This window comes from Haplochromis burtoni, unplaced genomic scaffold (genome assembly GCF_018398535.1).
Source record: "Haplochromis burtoni strain Fernald_Lab_line unplaced genomic scaffold, NCSU_Asbu1 Contig_64, whole genome shotgun sequence".
In the NCBI taxonomy this organism is placed as follows: Eukaryota; Metazoa; Chordata; class Actinopteri; order Cichliformes; family Cichlidae; genus Haplochromis; species Haplochromis burtoni.
In genome coordinates this window covers 511674-524048 of record NW_024582425.1, presented here as the reverse complement: position 1 = coordinate 524048, position 12375 = coordinate 511674, and the positions used below count along the sequence as shown (strand labels likewise).

The following is a 12375-nucleotide window of genomic DNA, read 5'->3' as shown; positions in this document are numbered from 1 at the left end:
ACCAGAGACCGATGCATAAGAATGTGCTAGATCTGACATTAACCACTCTATAACCTGCCAGCTCGCTAGTACAAAGTCTCAGATGTGCGAGTAGTAGAGCAGATACTGTGGTGCAGTTATCATATAGCAAGTCAGCATCATGTGTGGTGCCTTCTGCACACCCTACTGTCTACTGATGTGTGCGGCATGTGAGAAAGGACCACTGTGGGAAATTCTGATAGATCATCTGCAAGCGCTCCCGTCTCTGCTTTCACCTCTACAGCACAGACACAGAGGAAAGCTTCACTTTCAGCTTCACCTTGAAAAAGAGAAGAGGAGATGAATGAATGTTGGAAAGGTGTTCAGCTGACTTTAAGATTTAACTCTTTAGGTTCAACTGTTGACAGTTTTGCTTTAAGTGCAGTTTATAATGTTTGACTTGAGCAGCGATTCCCAACGTACGGGCAGTGAAGGTACTGCAGGTGGGCCTCAAGAAGCCATTCGCCAAAAATACACTTTACCTTTAAAAAGAAACAGAGCCATGAAATTGAAACATCAAATCATATATCGTAAATGTTTCCTTTGACTCTGATCTTATCTTGTATATTAGTATGAAGATTTCGTATTTTCAGTCATAAGTTTTGTAGTGGCTCAGTGAAGAGGTCTCTTTCTTCACGTTTTCATTCTGATTGTTTGGCACAGATTTGATTTGTCAATGTTTGGGTTTTGTAGTGTTCACGTTGTGTCCATTAGTTTATTTGGGATATTATTGCACCGTCTTCAAGGCTCAGAGACACAGAGGGGAAGGTAAAGGACAGAAAACCTACTTTCTTGTCTTAAGTGGCTCATTTCTTTGCTTTCGTTATGTGTTGTAATTGTCAGTTTAACTTCTGTTGTTACGTACTCATCTTCTTGTTCATCTATTTAGGATGCACCAGCCACCAAAATTTGTTCTACATCTCTTATGTCTAAACGTTTACTTTGCAGTAGTACTATTAAAGACGATCGGGACAGCTTACTGATGCAGTGAATGCTACACATGTGCTGTAACGCATGTTTCAGCTCTGTATGTTTAAAAGTGTTCTTCTGCCCTTCAGTCTAATGCTGCTGTGCCTGACGTGTATTTGATGAGTGCACGTCAGCGGTTTCACCTGGATTTCTGTGCTCAGCCTGCGTTTATTTCCTGAAAAGAGCAGGTGGTTCTGATATTTTGTATACTCAGTGGGAGTCCCCTGAGTTTCTGCTGTGCTTTGCCTGGGAGCCACACATGTGCGTCACTGGCGAGGAAGGCCATCTAACAGAAATGAGGATCAAATGTAATTAAGAAATGAAAAAGAATCACTCCATCTTGTTCAGTTTAACGTCTTTATGGCATAATGGACTGTTGGCCTTCTGAACTTTTGCTTTTCCAGCTGCAGCCGTAAAGTGAGCTGTGGTGCTAAAACACGCCCACCTAATATCCAATTATAGAGTAGTGTAGTTTATTTTCCTTATGCATTTTTTTACTGTAGCATTAAGACGCGCGCAAACAACCCCCTGCAGGCAGACTTAACAGTACACGTTGTGACTCTGCTGACTGTTCCTCTTGTTCTTTATTTCCCTGCAGTGGTGCTGATTGGAGATTCGGGCGTAGGGAAGAGTAACCTGCTGTCCCGCTTCACCCGAAATGAGTTCAACCTGGAGAGCAAGAGCACCATTGGTGTGGAGTTTGCCACACGTAGCATCCAAGTAGAGGGAAAGACCGTAAAGGCTCAGATTTGGGACACAGCTGGACAGGAGCGATACCGGGCTATCACTTCAGCGTGAGTTCATCACACACGCATGCAGAGATGCACACTTCACACAAGTATAAACCTTTTCTTTTTACCTGTACACACACAGGTCCACGTGCGTCAGTTAGAAGAATCATATAGAATTAAGTGGCACAGGAAAGAAAAGGGGCTTTTTTAAATGTTTCCTTCCTTTTAACTAGGAAAACATGATCTCTTCACAGCAAGTGTCTCTGTCTAATCAAGTGGTTACTTAGACCAGTGTCTCCCAAAGGCTGTGTCCTGAGACGAGTCTAAATGTGCTGTAGCATTTTGTGACACCTGTAGTTTATTATCGCAATAAACAACTGCACAAAACATTATAACTGAAGGGTTGATTTATTTTATTGGTACTGTGTATGCACTTGTTTCCCATACAGAGGCAGAATCTTATACCCTTGAACAATGATTTCTGCTTACCAGTTGCTGAATAGTAGGAACCTAAATAGGCACTGGGAAACAAAGCGGCTCTTCTGAGGGAAACTTGTCTAATTTAAAATAGCGTTAGATCTGAATCAGAAGCAGAAAACCATTTAGGAGATTTGAAGTATCTGAGAAGGCGACAGAGACGAGGTGCGCGGTACAGGAGTGTGGAAAACCTCGCTGAATAACTGCAGCAGTCCAGCAACGATCGCATGTTCATGCTTTGTCCAGATGCTTCAACTAGGCTTTAAAAAGTGCTTTTGTGTTATGATAATCTGAGAGCATGTCAGGTGATGTGAAGGCTATTTTGGGCAGATGTTACTACAGGTGTGCCTTAATATTTTGGGTTTGATGCAGGGTGTGTCCTAGACGCACAAAGTCAGACAAAGTGATTATACACATGAGTGCACACGCAAATGCATGTGCACAAGAAAGTGTGATGCACCGAATCTGTAGTAGTTCCCTAAGATTTATTTAATTTTACTGCTACTTCCAGTTTTTTTTTTTTTTCTAAATTACAAGCTACAGAGCTCAAAGTCTGTAAAGACAGAGTGAATAATTCTTGGGACCAAAGATCACAACTTCTCATACTTTCGATGGCTGTAGGAGAGTAAGAGAGACGGGAGCAGATCAAGAATAGCCTTTTAAATAAGAATATAGCAGCGGTTGAGCCCATGGAAGGACATTGAACCCAAATATATAAAGTAAAGTGGTGAGTAAGTAGGTTTAACTTTAGTGCCCCACTTTTTTCTTTTTTTTTTAATAACATTCTCAAAATCCTGAACATTCGTAAAGAGATGGTGACAAGAGTGTTTCTTGCCTCATTAGAAATGCAGGGCTGGGCTCTAGAATACAAACGTTAAAAGTTTTAACTTGTGACTGAACTTTTTTTCTCGAAACCATCATCTACAGCTGCATGACACTGGACTGCATTACGAGTGTGTTATCAGGGCCATCCATGAATTCTGTTTAGTCCGTTTCTCAATTTTAAAATGGCTAGAAAGTGATTATCAGAAGTAATTAAAACTCCAAAATGTACCTTTGTTTGCCTTCAGACAGGAAGCCTGTAGCTCGTCATCTCTGTTCCTAGTGGGTTTTTTTAAAGTTATCTTCCTTGATGCTGCGCTCTTTACCAGCATGAACTTTGTGAAGACCCCACAGGCTGTGAGGAATCGAGCGCACTGAGTCTTTTAAAACAAGAAGTCAGTGCTCATTTGCATTATGGGCTTTGTGTGCAGTCGCTGTAGCTTCACAGCTTATTTCTTTGTTCAGAGCTGGCTGAGTCAGTGTGACACACACAGTGAATCCTGATAGCTACAGCTGCTGCGACAGCGAGTCGCGTCCTGAGTTTCTAACTTGTTTGTCTGATCTCACGTTGTCCAGGTACTACCGTGGAGCCGTCGGAGCTCTGTTGGTTTATGACATTGCCAAGCACCTGACGTACGAAAACGCAGAGCGCTGGCTGAAGGAGCTGCAGGACCACGCAGACAGTAACATAGTTATCATGCTAGTGGGTAACAAGAGCGATCTTCGCCACCTGAGAGCGGTGCCCACGGACGAGGCCAAGGCCTTTGCAGGTAACGTAACTGTAACAGCGCTTCTCACAGATTCTGTTTGCAGAAGTCATCTGTAAATATTTTTCCAGGATACTTAAAACACGAGAACCAGCTGAAATCCACAGGATGTTCACAGATCAGCTTCAGCTCCATGTGTCAGGACACCTGTCAGTCTAGGTGGTAACTCCACCTAAGTTCCCCCATCATATAGTTGTTATGAAGGGGACTGTCCATAGGGGGTAAAAGTGTTTTGTAGCAGGGTTTAAATATATTTTTTCTAATGTAAAGTTGAGGAGAATCTGCATTGTTGGCACTTTACTCAGGAAGCAGCTCAATGATATCCATCACTTCCAACAGTCATCTGGCCAGTGAGCTATGTCTCTTCAGGTGTCTGCACTTTCAAAATAAGAGTGAGAGGTTTGTCCACTAGTAATTGAATAATGCTGCTAAAAATAAATTTCCAGTATTTCTAGGATGTCATTAATAAATGGCAGGCTGCACTAGTGAAGTGTTTGTGTGGGGAAATGTTACACCTTGTGTGCACAGAGCATGTGTGCTGTATTGATTTGTGAGGTTCTAGGACACGGCCTCATTAGATTATTATCAGGTTAAAGCTGCGATAATGAATGCATGGGATGAAGTGATCTCTAGCTGCTTTAATTGGGTCCTTAAGTACTTTCCAACATGCCGTCTGTGTTCCTGACGGTTAATATTTTTACATCTGTCAAAGGTTTTATTTCAGTTCTGTTTACACTGTTTGTGTTTTCTTTTTCTTTTTTTTTTAAACCCGCTCTGCCTTTCAGTGCACGCGTTTGTTTTTGCCCATGTCTGCAATGCTTGTGATGCTGTAAATTCTTTTACTTGGATGTGTTTAAGTACTTTAATGAAAGAACAAAAAAAGGATTTGTTAACACTGAAAATGTAAAGGCTTCTGTTTGCTTTTGACATGCTGATTGGTTTTCAGCAGCTGGAGGTTTCTTTACTTCTGAACTTGAACTTGATGATTTTTTTAACCTGTGTTGCTGCTTTCACTGAAGACACTAATCCTGTTCCTGTCTGTAGTCACGTAAAGAGTGTGATTGTTGCTGTGAGAGGTTTAACAGTCAGTGCTGCTACTTTTGTATACAACTCTGACCTAATTTATGATGCCTCGTTTACATGAAGACCATGTGGTTTACACATGCATGCAAAGTGTGATAGTAAAGGCTTCTCTCAAAAGAAGACAACACACAGACTAGGTTGCCTCTTATTATTATTTAACTATGTGTTTTATATCTGTAGCTGATCAGATTGGCAGTTGATTTACCCAGTAAACCACTTTGCATGTTAGCTGACATAATTCATTTCACTTTTTATAATGTAAACTCAACTTATTTATAGAGGCTAACATTTTACCACATGTACAACATTCAACACCCTCTGTTCTTAACTGGAAGGAAAACTGGAAGAAGACTTGGAAAGGACTGAATGTACCGTGTGCTCACGCACAGAAAACAGATTTGTGTCATAGACGAGCTGGATTACAGTTACAGAATTTATCTGACATATTCTATGTATCACCAAATGTTGGATAAACGGTTATCAAAATAGCAAATTAATATTCGTCAAATAATAAATCTAATCAAAAACATCAAACTACGACGTGAGCCGTCAAACAGGAAGTGGCTGAAAGAACTGCAGAGGCCCTGGAGTGAGCACATAATGCAGGGGGAAAAAATCAGTCCCAGTAAAATAAACCTCAGCTCAGTGAAGATGTTGAAGCTAGAATGGTGTTGGCCTTTAACACTAATTGGTCTTTTGTACATGTTTGTTTTCTAGAGAAGCACGGCTTGTCTTTCCTGGAAACGTCAGCGTTAGACTCGTCTAATGTGGAGCTGGCTTTCCAGACGATCCTCACAGGTGAGTGTCACGTTTGTGGTTATTTTCTACTGCATTTACCTCATATCAAAATGTGTTCTGGTACTTAAGAGAAGCACCGTTTAATAAAAGGTTTTGTATGCAATATACGAGACTACGTAAATATTCTCGTCTTTGAGTTTATCTAACAATACCTTACTTTTGCCACTAGATGGCAGCAAAATCCATCTAATCAGTCCTCGGCATCCACGCCTGTGTGCAGAAATACCACCTTGATCGTTTTTTAAGGTCAAAAACAGGAATAATTGCTACACTGAAAGACCAGTCGGTCTTGAGAGATGGCACAAATGCGCCTTACCAGATGCATCTACAACTTGTTCAAGAAAGAAAATGTGATGTGGGTTTGCAAATGTTTCCCTAAGTGAATGTCTATGAGCCGTTTCCCTAGGAGGCATATGGCCACACTAACAAGTGTAAGATTGGATAACATGGAGAAAAACAGCAATTGTTGTGACTCAGTCAACCCCTGGAGTGCCTAAAGGGACAATCCAACAGTGAGTGGTGCTTCCACTTGAATTGCCCCAAGGGCTATCAGCCTGCACGTATGCGCCTCTTCCAGTTTGTATTCTTACTCTGCTCAGGCAGTTTGAGCCTTTCTTCCGCTTTATCAGTAATTTCTAGTTCACGTAAACTTCAAACCAACAAGCCCCATTTAGGTAACATTGGTAACTGGCTCATTAAGAGAGAAGAGTAACCGTGCATCAGCAAGCTAGTAAGAACTGAAGTTTAGACCCACTGGAGCAAAGAAGTCATCGCTCATGTAGCAGAGGATAGTTCTTGGGTCATCATGTGTATATGCACTGCAGCTGGGGCTGTGTATGGTTCGTAGTAATCAGTTGTGTTTTTGCCACCTGACACGTCACATCAGAGCGCCGAGCCTTGCTTTGCTTTAAATGTTCTTGCTTCATAGGCAGTTTTTATTTCAGGACCATTTTGTTCCACATCTGGGTGCAGTTTAGTTAAAGAGGGAGTATGCAACAGCAAGCCAGAGGTGTTTGCACAAGTCCTGACCACTCCAGTGACATCCAAGTCAATGTTTGGTTGAAATATTTTCACGTAGGCTTGATTGATTGTGTTCAGAAACCATAACTATGATGCTTTTGGTCAATAATTGTTATTGTGATTATTCAACACAGTGATTCATAAATTAAACAAATGTCTTACATTCATTGAACTTTAAAAGCATGGGACTTTTTGCACGAGTTTTCCTTGGAAATGAAAATGAGGGGGACGTGATATGGGGGTTATCTGGTAGGGAGTGAGTTTTGACTAAGCCCGTGTTGTAAGAGCACTCACTGTTCCCTTGCAGCCTCTGTAGAGAGATATCTGTGGGTACCAATGGGACAAGAGGCCCACGTGCTAACAAACTATGTAGAGCCTATTATATAGCCTGTGTATACTTTAATTCAAATGTATGGAGGGGAGAAATGGGAGGTGAATCCTGTAGGAAGTTGGATCCAAACTTGCAAGGCCCACTCCCTTCTGGTCCTCTGCCTCCATGATCCACGCACATGGGGAGAGCCAGCAGCCGACCAACACCTGAGTTCCACACTGGTGAAAGTGGACCACATTAAAAACCCTCGATAATCAGACAAAGAAAGCTGCAACCATTAATGATCTCTCCATAGCTTCACATACGGAAACCAGACTGAAAGACCACTCAGCCAAACAACATTAACTTCTTTAAGAAGGATCTTTTTGTCCAAACATTCCCTTCCATCATATTGGTTCGCGATGAACAAAGTGAGCGTTTAGGAAGGACACACCAAAATGAGGCCTTTTCTTAACGGCTTATTTAGGTTTTTGGCCCTGGAGCCTAAAGGTGCCAATATACCCTCTGCAGTGGTCATTTCACTCGTTGCTGTGCCATCGTCACAAAGATTCAGCCATGTGTACCCACGTTAAGGCACAAGAAGCCGCTCCCTCCTAAACGATAGGCGTCGCGTCTCACAGTATCGCATCACACACGCTGATAAAGAGGACAATGTTTTTTTGCAAAGTTCTTTTTACAAACTCAGGTTTCCAAAGAGTTGCAACATCTCCCTCTGTGTGTCAGTGTGTCTCTGAGCTTCTCTGCAGGAGTATCATTAAAATAATGGTAAAAACCTGCACCATTGTAGAGGCGCGCCACAAAGATTGTGCCTCACAACACAGGATAGGATGTGAAAATTGTCACGAGACAAGCATGAAAACGGCCTAACCCAGCTGTCACGGGGTGAAAGACAGTTCACTAGTCCTTCACACTCATGCAGTGACAAGAAAACCACTCACACCCACATCCACACCTGTGGCCGATTACCCTAGCTAACATACACATTAGCTACAAGAAGAACAAATAAACGCAACAAAGAAAGGGTCTGGGTGGTAGGAAGGTTTAAAACCAGGAAGATGAGGTGACCACTAAACCACTTGAGCCTTTAAAAGGATAAATGAACTGCTATAAAGATTTGTTACTGCTCTTTAGGAAACCTGCCCCTCCAAAACATTGCTAGTTTAAACTATTCATCCATCATCTTCCCCTTATCCAATTCAGAGTCGCTGGGAGGCCTAGAGCCTATCCCAGCCGTGAGGCGAGAGGTGGGGCGCACTCTGGACAAGTTACCAGTCTGTCACAGGGCTAACACAGGAAGACTGGCAACCATTCACACTCACATTCACACTTATGAACAAATTAGATTCACCTATTAACCTAACCCCACTACCTGCATGTCTTCGGACTGTGGGAGGGAAGATGGAAACCTGGAGAGAACCCACGCAGACAAAAAAAATCTGAATCAATTATCTGTTAACTTAAACACAAAGTTAGTAACTGAAATTAAAATCTGATTACTCTCACAGCCCTGTTTTGAAGTGTAGTAGAAGCAGATGGATGAGGAGAAGAACCGATGCTCGCTGTGTGTTGGAACGCTTCTTGTGTATCGCCTGTGAAACTTGGTTGCATTCTCTGCTTCTCAGCATGAGCATGCAGGATCAGAGGAGCAGATCACAGTTCTTGCAATTTTAATATAAAATGTATTGCATCTTGCAGCTTTGGGGAATGCCTAAATTGAGACTTGATTCTGCCACATGACATAACGATGCCAGTTTAGGATGGAAAGAATCCGTCAGTGCTGCCAGGAGTCTGGATAGAGCAGTTGTTGTTCAGTTTGCCATGCTGCTTGTCCTTATCACAATATGTCCCACTGTTGGCTGGATTTATAGGCATCTACACGTAACTTACTCCCTCTCGCTCTCTCTCTCTCATCACAGCCATCTACAACATCGTGTCACAGAGGCAGATGTCAGGACGCAGCGACTCAGACTTCTCACCAGCCTCCAACGTAGTGCCCATCACTGTTGAGCCCACCCAAAACTCATCCAACAAGGGCGCTTGCTGCCAGTCTAACTGAGACTTTCCCGCTGACCTCCTCCTCCTTCACCTCCAGGCAAATGGGGGAAACAGCCAGATAGGAAAGACAGACAGATGGACAGGGAAAATGGAGACAGGTAGAGAGAGTCACACGAGGACACTTGGGTCTGATTTGTCTGTTTGGGAAAACTTGATACAGTGAAGAGGAGGGGATGGTGAAGAAGTTTAAATAAGCAAGCGGGACGTTTTCTGAGGGAGGATTGGTGTCGATGGAAAGAAAACGGGTGACTTGCACTGTTCATTAAAGACGCACATGATCAGAATTGATTTGCAATCTAAGAAAAATTTTTTATTAAGGTTCCTTTCGTGTCCTTCCTTTGAAAGCTCTATTTTACAAGCTAGTAAATGGTTCCCTTCAGTTTCCCTCTAGCGGGATATTGGGCTGTAAAAATCCTCTTCCAAGAGACTGAATTGCAACCACTGTCCTTCCCATTTTCACAAAATGTAGATTCTTCCGAAAAGAACGTCCCCTTCTAATATTTATTGAACACTAGATTGATGTCTTGTTTGGCCAAAGGGTTTAGTTGGTTTATAGTTTTCACTCTGATTTCTTCATAGCAAGGGGAGCTCGCTCGTTTTATATGTTTTGTTTTTTTAATGCTTTTGCCTACAATCATATTTGTGTATGTTTAAGGGTAATGCTCCCTCACTGATGTAGGGGCAAGGGGCTCAGGCCGTTTTTCCTAAGTGCACACGCTGGAATTTGGTTGTGTTCCACCAGGCCTCTCAGAGCAATAACATCCCTTCCCAACACTGACATGCAATTTCTTTTTTGATTGCTTTTGATCTTTGTTTGGAAGGCTTTCCTGCTCTGTGCACACTTTGTACTCCACAGATGAGTCATGCTCCAAGCTTTGCTAAGCGTTAACTCTAAATGAGATGGGATAGCTGCGTCGCTAGTGGACGGGTTAACTTCCTCACACGGCACTGGCTCTGCCCGTGACCATTTCACCCCTGCCCTGAACCCGTGGAGAGGGAGAGATCAAGGAATTGGTTTTAAATGCACGGACAGCCCTGTGCTACCGCTGCCTGCTAGCTAGGATAGATGGCTGGATAATATTTCAGGGGATGAGGTAGTGAGGGCACTCAGCCCTGCCCTGCTCCCTTGGTCTCTGATGTACCCGAGATGGCTTGTTTTACTGTAAATGAAATCCTCCACTGCCTGCTCACCTACTCCTTTCCATCTCTCCCTGTACACTGTATGTAACTGGAACAGGACTCTGCCTTCTGGGATCTCCCCGAGGTCTGCCCTCACTTTCACTCGTCTTTATTTCCTGTGGAAGGGTGGGGCGGGGGGTTGTATCGGGAGTCAGGATTGGGTTTGTTAGTATCTAATAGTTTAATAGATGAGAAAAGGGAGAAAGGACGGTAGCGTTTGGAGGGGCTTGATTAAATCCAAAGGTTATGGACACAGATGGTGTTTATCCTGCTGATGTTTCCACATCAACACAGACTTCTGTTGAATTCACAGGTCTTAAACTGGGTGGTGTTAGGTTAGGGCTTTTAAAACATTTATTCTAATATGTATATTTGGACTGCATATGTATAAATAAATCTCATTTCTTATAGCCTTTGTCTTCTCGTGTCTTCTCGGGACTTTGTTAAACACAGACAGGTTGAAGCAGCTGGCTTCTTTATTGACAGAAAGGCAGAATTCATTGAGTGAGTCATGTAGGCCAGGATAGCTCTGTAGGTAGAGTGGTGGCCCCATGAATCGGAAGGTCAGGGGTTCGAATCCACCGAAGCTACCCTGAAGTACCCATGAGGAAGGTACCGTCCCCACACACCGCTCCCCGGGCACCCAATGGCTGCCCACTGCTTCAGAGTGACTGGGTTAAATGCAGAGAGAAATTTCCCCACGGGGATCAATAAAGTATACATTATTATGATTTTAGCTACTGTGTGATTGCTTTGTGCAGATACATTGACAGGGCTATATTTTAGTAACCTAATCCTTAATGTACGCTCTAATTTAATACGATATTTGCACAGTGCTCTAGAATGACACGTTCCTCTGATCGCTGAAATTAAAATGTGACAATTGAGAACTCCCGTTTCAAAGGGGGGAAAAAACGACTGGTATCGATTGGAGATCATTTCATTTTTGTTTTATTAGAAACATTTACAATACATCTTGAATCTTGAAAAAATAACAAAGAACCAGAACTAACATGGCGCAGATACAATAATAATAATAATTATAATAATAAAAATGTCTCCAAAAAATGTAATTCACAAAAAAACATGTGCTATAAGAAATAAACCTGCAATATCACATGCCTTGTAGGGCATGGCACACTGTAACAGAGTTCAAAGACTTCTTTATTATTATTTTTTTATTTATTTTTTTTTCCCATCCATCAAAGTTGACGGTCAGCCACAGAGGGCCGCAGTGGCAGCCCTCCTTCACTGTTCACAGAGAAACCAGAAACTATTGCCAGCTGATGCTGGCCCAAAAACTAATGCACTACAACCACTATTAGACCGGTATGAAACACTTCTACTGTGCTGGAAAAATTGGAAACGCTACCAAAGACAAACTGTCAGACTGCATCGGCCTCTCTGGAAACGGTTGCGAGTTTCACCAGCGAGCGCCACTTCAGTCCCCGACCTTTACATGCAGCAGAAAACGTGCATCATTTTTGCCAAGTTTTTAAAAACTGTATCGTGTCTTTTACAAACCAAGAACTTTGAGTTAATTCCTGCGTGTCACAAGCAATCTTTCATCACTAAACGGGGAACCCGGAACGTTGACGTGGGGACTGAAATGGACTTTGTCTGGCTCCAAACTCAAGTCAACTTTCCACTTTCCAAAGAGGCTCCAACTATGAAAATCTACAGAGGAGAAATGGCCCAAGTGTTAGTCAGGCCTGCACCATTTCTCCCATCTAAGTGACCATACAACATACATGCAAACTAGCACGGTAATGAATCTGTTTGTGTGTGTGTGTGTGTGTGTGTGTGTGTGTGTATGTGTGCATCTAGTTACATAGATCTACTACACAGTGCACTGTTGTCCCCTCCTAGATGCTGCCACTTGAACTTCACCTAGTTAACCCATAAGAGAAAGCTTTGCTCCTTCGTCGTTGATCTCAAACTGTCTGAGTAGCAGATGTAGAAAAAGTATGAATGAAAGTGTGTACAAGTTGTGTGTGGCCCTATTGGCGAGAGGGTCACAGCTGCTCATTCATCCCAAGCGCTGCAGTTGTAACGTGTTTTTTTTTTTTTGTTTTTTGTTTTTTAAACGTTTGATAAGTAAAAGCGAGTTTAGATTACAGAGGAA

The 12375-nt window shown here is 42.6% G+C and overlaps 1 protein-coding gene across 1 annotated transcript in view; it reads left to right on the top strand.

Moving 5' to 3' along the window:
- The window catches only part of rab11al (RAB11a, member RAS oncogene family, like), a 15102-nt gene extending 4442 nt beyond the window's left edge, over positions 1-10660 (top strand). Inside the window, exons 2-5 of the mRNA XM_005923650.3 lie at positions 1586-1781; positions 3594-3787; positions 5585-5665; positions 8933-10660. Coding sequence (XP_005923712.1) covers positions 1586-1781; positions 3594-3787; positions 5585-5665; positions 8933-9072 — 611 coding nt within the window. The 3' untranslated portion in view covers positions 9073-10660. The remainder of the gene's footprint in view (positions 1-1585; positions 1782-3593; positions 3788-5584; positions 5666-8932) is intronic.
- The last annotated feature ends 1715 nt before the right edge of the window (positions 10661-12375 follow it).